At 37.6% G+C, this 12,490-nt stretch overlaps 1 protein-coding gene across 5 annotated transcripts in view; it reads left to right on the top strand.

The window, feature by feature from the left end:
• Positions 1-12,490, top strand: part of GRIA2 (glutamate ionotropic receptor AMPA type subunit 2) — an 87,433-nt gene that overhangs the window by 45,370 nt on the left and 29,573 nt on the right. For all 5 annotated transcript variants that reach the window (XM_058024239.1, XM_058024240.1, XM_058024244.1 and 2 more), the window contains exons 5-6: positions 4,203-4,256; positions 6,523-6,684. In XM_058024239.1, the coding sequence (XP_057880222.1) occupies positions 4,203-4,256; positions 6,523-6,684 (216 nt within the window). The remainder of the gene's footprint in view (positions 1-4,202; positions 4,257-6,522; positions 6,685-12,490) is intronic.

The raw sequence follows: 12,490 nt of genomic DNA, 5'->3' as shown, positions 1-12,490 counted from the left end.
GTTTGCTGTTCTTCTTTCTTCAGTGACAGCAGTTAGCAGTATTCTATAAGTAAATGTAATGAGTTCATTTGTTTTGATGGTATTTCTGTGATTGTTATGAATCATTTGGCAGTCACAGGTTTGTATTGAGGACTGCATATGTGCCAGGGAGAAAGTGAACACACAAATCCTATTATCCCTACCTTTGCCCAAAGGCAAGATAACTCTATCTGGATGATCCTGTATAGTTTTCTATCCTAGTTATTTAAAAGAAAGGCACTAATTTATGAAATACCTTGTTCAGACTCTTTTACAGCATAAGTAGTATACTGTATTATACATAGTTGCAACACTATTATATCTGGTCTGATACAGTTAGTTATGTCTAAGGATTAGTTCTTTTTACACCTAGAAGGTATTTTCTCCCTCTAATACATTTTCTGAGAACCTTTTGTGTGTAGGGAAGACTGTTTCACAGCTTCTCTTCCTCATTTAATGCCCTTTGAAATTTGTATTTTGAAGCTTTTTGTCATTTGTACTTTCCTTGCTTATCTCTTCATTTTGTGTCACTCCTAAAGTGTGCTAACCAAAATTGGATGCTGTTTTTCATAGCTAACGCCTCCCGAGCTTTAAAAAGAGCAGCAAAATCTGTCTTCTCTCCACCCATGCAAATTATTTGCCAAAATGACTTTAAAAAAAAAAAATCTTCTTTTTAGCAACACTATCGTGGTTCTCTGATTCAAATTACTGCAGTACTTTGAAATCTACCACTTCAGTCCTGGAGCCTAGGAAGTTCTTACTGGCTCTGTACCTTCCTACTTTTCATGCATGCAGAGCACAATGGAAAATTGTAAGGATAGTTCCCTGTTGGCTTGAGCTTCGTCATGTGAGACTGTGCAGCATCAGGAGGGATGTATCATCAGAGTATGGATGTATTTGTTTGAAGGTTTTTTGAAGGGCTTGTTATTTTGGTCTTTGTTTTGAAGGTCGTTATATTTTGAGGAGGCTCAGACAATGAGCAGTGTCCTTAATGCAGTACATTATGTTTGTGTGTTTTATTTGGAATTCATAGCCACAACCTCTTTTTCTGATTTTCAAGATAAATTTGAATTTGATCTTGTTCTCAAGAGCATTTAATCTCTGAGAGTTTGATCTGTCTATCATCTGCAGTTTTTAAAAATCATTTTCTTACTTATCAATGTCAAGAAATGTACAATGTAGGGCAATGTTTGACATAAGTAGTCCTTATAGGTCATCTTCATTTGGTTCTGTGTGGCTTTTCAAACAGTTCTTTACCTACCTTACAGTGACTTTTTCTCTTGTCCATGTCTCTTGTGAGTTTCTAATGATGTCCTACAGAACAATCACCTTTTTAGACTCAGGATGTCACATCTTGCTGCTTCTTGATTATCAGACCAGAGAAAAGAAAGATACTGCTTTGACATGTTTCGATCTTGACAAGACTATTTTTAGCATTTACCTTACTATCCTATACATTCTTTTTAAAATAAGTATGTAGTATTCATTATAACTTCTGATGTGAAACTTTGGCTGACTGTACTTTTCTTTAGTTTCACCTTTCAGCCACTTTTTATAGACAAGAACTCTCTTTTCCCTTCAGTTACAACTCATTTATACAGTCTTTGTTTCATAATAGACCTATTTTTGTCTTTGTCTGCTTCTTATTTGGATTGCATTTCTGGGATATTTTTCTTGCCCTAGTTGCACTTTGATGGATTCTGCCTTTTTTAGACCTTTAGAGTTTCTCAGCTTATCCCCACAGACTTGTGCTACTCCTCAGACATACAGCTGGCTAAGCTTTTGTTTCTGCTGTTTTGATTTGTATGTCACTGAAGAATCCTAGATAACAACAAAATCAGCCTCACAGGACAGTTAATATAACTCTGGTTAGTTGTTCTCCTCTAAATAATTTACTGGTCTGCCCTGGAATATGTTCTCTTAAACGGTTTGCAGCTGTCCCAAATGGGTTTAGTCTTGGAATTGTCTTCAGAAGATAGCCTAGTTGTTTCTGCACTTTTGTCTGGTTTTTAAGCCCATTATTCTTCCAATCAGTAAGTTCCCTTCCTCACATTTAAAGGTAAAATCACTTTCTATTTCCAAAAGAAAGTTTAACTGATTCTCTAATAATTTTCTCATTCTCTTGAAATGAAATGTTGAGCAATGGATTTCTTGGCCTGCGAGTATACTTCGAGTGTGTTCTGATTTTCTTTTCTAATAGCAATGTACTTTAGGTCTTGATTTGCTACAAGATTTATTTCTTGAAAAATTACTTTAATTTCTGCCCTGAAAAAGACCCTCAGATATTTCCTTCATTTTATGAGGATGCCTGAAGTAGACACATCATATCAGTATCCCTTTTTCTGTGTATTTTTACTGCAAGAAATGCAACAGGCTTTCTGTTAACCAGATTTTCCTTGAATCCCAAAGTACTATTTGCATTGCTCAATACAGAAAGGAACAATTTCTTCACTTCCTTCCTTGCTTTCTATTACTGAACAAATCTTTTCATTTTGCTTTGATTTACCCTGCAAATATTTTAAGCTGAGGTGACAGCCTCAGGTTTACCCAGTTAGACTTTGTAGCCCTTGGATCTTTGTATAGGCACAAAATATATTTGCCAAGTTGCTTTATCACTCTTGTTTTTGGTCTTGTGTTATAGTTTCTCTTCAGATTTCAATGATTCATGTGAGTTGAAAAATATTTCAGTTCCCCAGCTCTGTTCAGTCTAGTTTATGTTCCTCTTCTCTGATCTGGCAAGTCTGTGTTATCATGCTCTTCATTAAATGCCTTCTGTCTCTTCTCAGGCAGCTTCCTTTGCAGAATCTCATTTCACCCTGCTAACACCCTTTAGGCAACTCTGTAATTACTGCCACTACTTGTCTATCCCTGCTAGAGAAGGTCCTCTGAGCTGCTGAATAGCTTTTGTGTGCACAGCTCCTTCATCGTGGCTTTTGGCACTACCACTGAATTTTCATAGTTTTAACTGGCAGCATCCTTGAAGTTTCAGCAAGCTGGGTTAATAAAAGAGTATCCAGTGGCAGCTAGAGCAGAGTTACTGAGCATTAATTCAGAGGCTTGCAGCTGCTGGTTGTCTTCTCAGGTACCAATGATGAAGAAATATTTCATACAGAAGAGCTAATCTACTTGGTATAACTGAAATTTCTTTGGAAGCAGCAGCAACGTAAGAAACACACCTCGAAAATATTTCTTACTTAAACCTCTTAATAAGTACTTAGTTTTAAGTAGTCTGATCCAGGTAATTGTTTTAGGATATGTAAGTCCATAAATCATATATATATATCTATCTATATATATAGATATATATATAGATATATATACACCTCAAAAGAGGAACAATTTAATTACTTCATTACTTCCATGGCTTTTGTAATGTGATCCCTCTCAGTCTCAAACTCTAGTATGTAAACTCAGTGTTAAAACTGCTTTCAGTTATATTTCTGTAACTTCATGAAACCAAGTATGTGGAATGTTGTTCACTAGTACCCTGACATAAGTTTCAGGATACCTAGTCTGAATATTTTAGCTATATATTAAAAGAGGAAATGAATGAGTCATCCTCTCTTAATTTAAGTTCATTGTTCAAAAGATGGAATAAACCTCTAGACTCCTCTTATCTTGCACATCCTTCCTCCGGAGAAGTGCTTAGCTTCAAAATGCAAACTTCCCCATGCAGACATAGCCTTAGTTGGGCTTGTTTGGGAGAAGAATTCATGCTATAGGTGTGCCAGCCGAGATGTTGAGAAACCTCCAGCTGGCTTTGAGGGAGATGGTGAGGAAGACTAAGGGCAATAAACAATTTGAACTTTACAAGGTTTCCTCATAACTTATGAATGTCAGTGGATAGAATGCAGCAGGAGTCTGAGGCACAGTGTTTCTGGCCCGTGATGCCTGCTCTCTCCTGGCTGGTTGTGCCCTGATACACACCACAGCAGTCAGCATTCAGCGCCTGTGTCTGGAGGGACTCTCCCTCTTGGGACTTGGACTTCAACGTGGCTGATTTCTAGCAGCAAAGGGTATGCTCAGTGGTGCATTAGGTAAAATAAAGGATAAAGCAGCACACAAACTCAGCATTGCATGGCACTAACACTAAAAAAATTTTACATCACACTGCATTTTGAACCTTTCAATCTGTATACCAGGTGAACATTCTCCATTATGGGCTCTTTCTTCTTTTTTCACAGGTTATCACAATTGGTAAACATGTTAAAGGATACCACTATATCATTGCAAATCTGGTAAGCATTATTAGTGTTTAAAATACCTGTATTGCTCATTTGACTGTTTGTGGAAGCACACTAGCTGGTATTTTGTTTTGAATACACCTCAGAAAACAGTAAAAAGCTAAATATTTTTATCCTTGCTAAATTAATGCTTGTGTTGAGATTATATTTGTTCATTGGCTGAGTTTTTTCAGGCTTTAAATACCTCTTATCATATTCCCATCAATGGGAATAAAGGTTGTTCAGGACCTTCAATAGAACTTCTCTTTTTCTACATACTTTAGAAAAAGATAGTATGTAAAATAGAGAAATAACTTTCTGCATCATAGGATGATACATTCATTCAGCAAAGTGATGATTTCTCTCTCACAACTTTTAAACTACTTAAGAATCACAGTTCTCACGTTTCATTCTGCTAGACTAGTGAATCTCAGATTTCCACATTTCATCCCTCAGGTTGGCTGGGTGATCAGTCTGAATTCATGTTTTCTTGAGCACAGGTGATCAGACTGTATAGCTAATGGTGTTCATGCAGGGAAAGCTCAAAAAACTCACTAAATTCTGTCAAGGGAATTTTTTTGAAATTGTGTCTAAAGGTGAAGGGCCTTTTTATTGATATTAAAGTCTATAAACACCTTCTTACTGAAGCTAGAGGAACTCATCCAGACCTTTTTTGTAATAGACAAAGCAAATTCTGCACGCCCAAATCTCATTTATCCTGGTCAAGAAAAGAGTTTTGGGGGCTGTATAGTGCAAGTGCCACCAAACGATTTTTTTTATCATTTATCTTGAACTGTGACAGTGTTTGATATAAATTCCAGCAGGGCCCCAATTGACTCTATCTTCCATAGTGCTTTGAGAAGCCTGAGGAAACAGAAGGAGCATGGTGTGTCTCTGGCCCTTGAGGCATAACCCCTGACTCCTCCTGGCCTTTGATGGAAACACTTCCCCCTCCAGGCAGGCAGAGCTCTCAAGAGTCATGTGGGTGCCATGGTGTGAGGAAATCTTTTGCTTTAAATGCCTCTTTAAAAGCTGAACACTGGGGTTTCATTCCTATATCTTAATAACTAATTTTTGGATAAAGAAATTTAGGTGCTGATATTCATAAAGCAGGCATAAAAGTCTTATAAAATGTGAGAAATTATCTGTTAGACATCTGTGGTTTGCATTGCAAATGTTGCATAAACAGTATTTTGAGTCTTAAGGGAAATTTTCTAAAACGTGCCCAGTGGATTTCATGATGTTAACTGGTTGCTATTTTAACCATTGCTTTAAATTTGTAACAGTAAGTCCATAAGATCTAAAAATTACTGAATCTTATGTTTTAAAGCTGTTTAATATCATGTATAAAGTATTTATGGAAGTGATTTTAAAAACTTGTTTTTCTCTGCCAGAAGGAAAACTTATCTAGTATTTGAATCATATCTTCACTGAATCCACCTGCTTTCTTCTTTTTGGACTGTAGTAATATTCTCCTCCAGTCTGATCAGTCATTCAAGAAATTGATCTATTTTGACAACTAAGAAATGCAGATAGATGGAGAAGAGGTTTGAATATACAATGAATATCAAGTTACATGATCAGTGTAGAAGTGTCTGCATTAGCAGGCAACAACATGAGGATCATTAAAATGCAGCAACTAAAGACCATCTCGTATAGCAATTGTAGCAACTTCTGATAATGAGGTTTGAATTTGCTGCTTCTTTTTGTATTCACTCACAACATTCATTTATAATGAAACGTCTGACATCATTATTTCATGTAAATGCCTTTGTATGGTTATTTGGGTGAAGTTAAATCACAGAAAACAGAACACAAGAACTTTTTTTAAGAATGGGAAGTAGTTCTTTATGTCAGAGGGTTGAGGCAGTGGAGATGGCAAGTCCTTCCACGTGCTTTGGAGTTCCTAAAAGAGAGGATACAGCTGTGGCTGTAAGTATTCCTGCCTAAAACCTGCTTGCCTGTTACTCATGTCTCGTGTTCCCTTTCTCACCTAACTGGTCCTGTTAAAATTAGCAGGATGTTTAGGATGGCAAGGACAGGTCAACTGAGCCCTTCCTCACCATAGAAGTGTTTGTCTAGTGGGCAGCAAGAAGCATTGCTGGCTGATGCAGCTGATGACTTAATCTTGGCAGCCCAGGGTTTAAGTTGGATCCAGTTTGAGCAAAATGTTGGCTTACTGTTCTGCAGTAGAGGTCATATGGTAACTCTTGCTTTTTATACACTATTGAGAGAACTGCCAAAACTGTTAAAATAACAGAAAATTTTTTTTTGTGCTCAGGGATTTACTGATGGAGATTTGTCAAAAATTCAGTTTGGAGGAGCTAATGTCTCAGGATTTCAGATAGTTGACTATGATGATCCCGTGGTGTCGAAATTTATACAACGTTGGTCAACACTGGAGGAAAAGGAATATCCTGGTGCACACACTAGTACAATCAAGGTAGGTCTTATGTTTGTTTTAACTGCACTAGAAGTACAGGAAGTGAAGGGTTTGGAATAGAATAGCAAGGGACAGAGAAAGCCCTTGAAAAGCCACAGTCCCAGCATAATTTTATATTTTTTAGGAGTACTTTTAACATTCTCTGTCATAGGACTGATTGAACAAAGATACTACACTCTTAAAAATGTTCAAGGTAATTTTTTTCTTGTGTCACTCTAAATCTGTGCCTGACAGTTTGTTAGGTAATTGTTATAGATATCATGATAAATTAACTAGATCTACTGACTTTTTTTGATTTTTCTCTTTCTCTGTTTTGAAATGTTTCTCTTTCTCTGTATTTTGAAATGCTTAAAGACAAATATTAATCCTTTCTGGGGAGCACAGATTTAGCACTTTTTTGATGTAACATAATAACAAAAAGAAATGGTTAGACAGTTCCTCTGAGACAGATGCCCAAGTCCTACAAAGACTTAGAAAATTCAATGCTGTGCCTGACATGCAGAATCATGGTCTGATTTCAGACCTGCATGACACACAGTGTAACACTGGGCAAGTGGTTTAGGTTTTTTACCTCAGTTTTACTTCTGGATGAGACTGGGATAATAGTACCTTCTCACTTTCTCTAACTATCAATTAGTGACTGCAGGATATTAAAAAGAATAATTCAATTTTAATGTTAGATTATTTCTGTTTTAAGTAATACAATCAGAGATTTTAATAAGAACAAGGTATTAAATAGCTCTAAAAGACAAAAAAATAAGTTGCAAATGTTCTAGCCATATCTTTTTTTGTGCTATAATTTGAATATGAAGCATGTTCTTAATTTATAATGAAATTAATAAAAAGTTCAGCATGGAAGGAAGAACCATTTTTTTTTTCAAAGGCCTGATAGAAAACCTTAATTTTAATTAAAAAAAAAAAAATATAGACTCCTTTTTTATGAGGCCAAGTTTGGTGGTAACTTAGACCAAGTGATTTTTTTTTTTCCGGTGGTTATTTTTGTAGTTTAAAGTCTTTATAACAGAGGTAGTGAATTTCTTACTTGATGTTTGCAAAAGTAAACTGGAGTCTGTGTGAGGTCTTTAGGTACATTTGTATTACAGTTGTGGAGTGTATGTAATCTGTATTGCTCTCATTTAGGAAATAGGGAAGGGAATGTGACTGTGGAGAATTAACAGAATCCTTTTGTCTCTCTGATTCTTGAGTGCCCAAATCTGCCTACACATACATGTTGCAGAATCATAGTCTGGAAATAATAATAGGGAAATACATAAAGCACATGACTGCAGTGAAGAACTCAAAATGAAACCTTCAAGATGCAGTTTTTATCGAAGATGGAAAAATAAATGTGTGAGACACAGTAGTAAGGTCTCTGGTTACTTACACGGGGGAGTTGGGAATTGCATGTGTGTTAGATAACATGAAATGGTGGCGATATTGTATTAAAGCACTGAAATCTCTAACTCTGTCACAGGTATTCCCTTTATTTCTTCCATGATAAGTCCTTTCAATTCTAGTAGAAAGTGAAAGAGTTGAAGCTGAGTATTTGCATTATCTTCTGCTTTTGAGATTTATTTTGTTATGCATAGGAAAAGTAAAATATCTTGAATTTCATTAATTTAAGACATATTTTAAATTAGTTTAAAATGCTGACTTCTCTTCCTTTTTATATTGTTTGCTCAAGATATATATAGGACTGCACTGATACTCACTGAAGAAATTGAGATCTATGTTAGATTATCAGATAATTTAAAATGCTAGAAGTATTGATGGTAGGAAAGTATGGATGCATATTGCAATGTTTGGTGACATTGATTGCATCAGTTGCTGTATTTCTTTGTGTAGCTTTCTGTCTCTTGCCCTTATATACATATTAGTTGTCATTTTTGCTTGCCATTACAGGTAGGGTTAGAGGTATGTCACATTTCATTCCCACTTTAGAGGGAGCTAGAGGCAGGGCAGAGTTGTAGAAATCATGGAAACAGGGCAGGAAAGGTCTTTGAGCAGTCAGTCACCCTTCTGTTCTCCTTGCCTGAAGGCAGAATCAGATAAACCTGTGCAGTTCCTCTGAGTAGTGATTTCACAGCTTCTCCAAGCATCTATCTCAGCACTTAAATGATCTTGGGTTTGGCTTTTGTCTAACCTTAATCAGCCTTGATATCACCTAATCCATTACTCCTTTATATGTTTCTAATGGCTGTGAGAGGCTTCTGCTTTTTCATTGTCCTTCTGTATTTGAAAATGGCTGCAACCCTTCCTGGCTTTCATTCCTCCCTGCAAAACCAAATAATCTCTTTTCTTTTGAATTTTCTGCTCTCAGATCCTGTTTGTTATTTTGCTCTGGAGCTTTCTATTTGATACCTCTTTGAAATGCCAGACTGGCTACTGCAACACATCTGAGTGCTATGCTGAGGAAATGGAAATAATGGCTTCACATGTCTCAGAGACAGTACTCATTTCAGGGAGCTCTTTTGTATTAGTTTCTTTTACTTTTTTTTTTCCTCTCCTCACCACCATGACACTAGTGAGATGTATTTCTCATGGGATCGATGCTAACAGCCAAATCTTTTTCTGCATTCCTTTCTTGTGCTGCTGCCAATTTAGATGGGCTCATACCATATCTGTCCACTTCATCTTTACTTTTAAGTACAGGCTTTTTTCATCAACTCGTGCTGAGTTGCATTTCTTACCTGTCCTTTGTGAGCATTTCATTCCTTTTTATATTTTTATTCTAGCTGTGTTGCCCTCTGCTTCTGTATAAACATCTAGATTACTGAGCAGGTTAGTGCACTGGTCTCCCACTTGTCCCTTAAGTGGTCTTACAAATAACTTTTTTCCCCTTTTGATTTTGAGGTAGTTGTCCAAATTGCCAGAGCTGATAATTGAACTTTTGCTCCCAGTCCCATGGAATCTAGGAAGCTCTTGCTGCAGATTCTGTATGAAGCAGATAGGAAGGCTGACAAGAGCCCTGCATCGTCAGTATAGAAATGAGAGGTGATTACATGCCCGACAGGTAATATTATCTCTGGGATTGCAAGTGTTCTGTCATTGCAGACAAAAACATTGCAACTCTGTTGTATTATCTTCCTTTTTTAATCCAAAAGTAAGTGTACATTCATTTCACATTACAAAATGCAAGCCAATGGACTATGACTGAGCTGATAAGACACACCACAGCATCCAAGTACAGTCCTGAAAATAGAGAAAGGCACCCTTTCCAAGAAAATGTGTATTTCAAAGGAACATGCTCTTCGAGAAAGAAGAGCATTGCTAAAAGCCTCTTCCACAGATGCTGTATCAAATTACTTTAAAAATGTATCTTTTCAATTTATAAAATATTAATTATAAAAAAATGCTGTCTTAGGACATAGATGAGAAAGGACTCTGATCTCATTTGTTGCTGCACTGTACCTCTACTGATAAAAGCACAAGTTTTATAGATTAAGCAGGATGCTTAAAACAAGTGCTTTGCAGACTTTTTTACAGATTATTTTTAAATCTTTCAAAATTAACGCTGATACATTGTTTACTTCAGGTTAAATTTAAAACATTTCTGTTGTAACCAAGGGTGTTACCAGTCTCTGTATGCAGTTCTAGAAGAGCTGCTGTGTAGATCTTGAAACACAGAGTTGAGCATCCTCACTAATTTTTAGTCAAGTAGCAAAAAGAAAGACATGTTTAATTTTACAAAGGCTGAATAATAACAAGTTGAAATTTTCTTTTGATCCATTAGGGCTTTCTGAGCCTAATGCTGTTCCAGGCTGTTACATTCAAGGCAAGCTTCTTTATCTTGTGGAAGGACCCTAAAGGACAACACATCCATTCACATCCAACTGCTCCAGTTTGCTGATCTGATCAGCCCATTCTGTCTCTTTGGTCCATTTGCTGAAAGAAGCTCAATCAGTATCTCTTGAAGGCTAGTGGGACATAAGTTGTATTGCCTTTGTGTGGCTGGGTTTTAGTAGAAGGGGACCACAGGGGTGGCTTTTGTGAGAAGCTTCTGGAAGCTTCCCCCACATCCAGTGAAGCCAATACCAGCTGGCTCCAAGACTGACCCTGTGGCTCCCCAAGGCTGAGCTCATCAGGGAAGGTGGTGGTGCCTCTGATAACACATTCAAGAAGAGGACAAAGCTGCTACACAACAGCAGCCAGAGGGAGGAGTGACAATATGAGAGAAACAGCCCTGCAGACAGTGCAGAAGGAAGGACAGGGGGTGGACCAGGTGCCAGAGAAGAAATTTCCCTGCAGGGGAAGAGTGTGAGGAGGAAGTAATGGTAGAGATGGGTGCTGAACAGACTGCAACCCCCTTCCACAGCCCCCTGTGCCACTGTGGGAACAGAGTATAAAGAATTTATGAGTGAAGTTGTGCCCAGGGAGAAGTGGGTTGAGATGTTTGGTGATTTGTTTTTTATTTTCTCATTATCCTACTTTGGTTTGATTGGTAATTAATTTTTTTCTGAGCTGAGTCTGTTCTTCCTGTTATGGTCATTGCTGAGTGATCCCTCCCTGCCATTATCCCAACCCGTGAGCCTTTCATTTTATTTTCTCTTCCCAATCCCTCTGAGTAAGGGAGTGACAGAACAGCTTTGGTGTCACCTAATGTCCAGCCAGAGCCAAACCCCCACCTAAGCACTAGGCTGCAAGTAGGTATGTCCTGTGAGGGACAGCAAAGGTCTCTGAGCTTGTCTCCTTTAGAGAGGAGGAGGCTGAGGAGTGACCCCATTGCTCTCTACAGCTTTCTAAGGAGGGAGAGTGGAGAGGGGGGTGCTGAGATCAACTCCTTGGTATCCTGTGACAAGGGGATGTGTGGGAATGGTTCAGAGCTGCCCCAGAGCAGGTTCAGACTGGACCTGTGGAAGCATTTATTTACATTTCTTTCATTTTTAGGATAGTCAAACACAGGAACAGTCCTCCATGAGTGCTGGTCAACATCCCAAGCCTGTCTGTTTGAGAGGCATTGGGACAATTCTGCTAAAACCCACTTTAGAATTGGTCAGCCCTGAATTGTTCAGGCGGTTGGACTAGATAATCATTGTAGGTCTGTCCAACTGAGACAGTCTATTCTACAAGCCATCCTACTCTGGGATAAACTTTTGTAAGAGCAACCTGAGGCTTGAAGTGCCTGAGACAGCTTGCATATGATATATACAGAAACTATGTGCAGCATGCAGAAAAAAATTTGGGGCTGCCTGGTTGAAGACCTAATTAAGCTCAGACTCGTAGAGAATCCCATTGTGTCAGAAGGTGATAACAACCCTGGTACTCATGCAGCTATTTTGGATGGGTGAAACTGTTTCATGCTGGCACATAATGTTTCAGATTTTCTCTTTTCATGGTTGTATTTCTGGCTTCATAATCTCTTTTCCCATCCAACAAATGCATAGCTAAGATTCCAAAAACACTAGATTGTTTTTACTCCTGATTTTGTCTTCAGTAATTTCACATTTTCGGGTTTTTCTTTATAGTCAAGTCATATAGTCTTTAGGCAATTATTATGAAACCATAAGTCAGGAGTAATGATGCTTGTAACTGACAGATGCTGGTTTAACTATACTGGTGTTAATTTAGCAGAAGGATTCAATACAGGTAACATGCAGAAGAAAAAATACAAACATGCATAGCACACAATTATTTACCTTGCAGAAATAATTAACATTTAGATGACACACTTATAATAAGGAGCAAAGAAGAAAACAACGTGAACAAAGAAGAAAACACAGAAAACAATTATGCACACTGAAAATTGACGGCGGTTTGTGTAGATATAGATGACAAAGCAAAAGTGTACAGTTGATGAATTAGACAT

Source organism: Melospiza georgiana, chromosome 5 (assembly GCF_028018845.1).
Source record: "Melospiza georgiana isolate bMelGeo1 chromosome 5, bMelGeo1.pri, whole genome shotgun sequence".
Taxonomy (NCBI): domain Eukaryota; kingdom Metazoa; phylum Chordata; class Aves; order Passeriformes; family Passerellidae; genus Melospiza; species Melospiza georgiana.
This window is presented reverse-complemented; position numbering and strand designations above follow the sequence as displayed.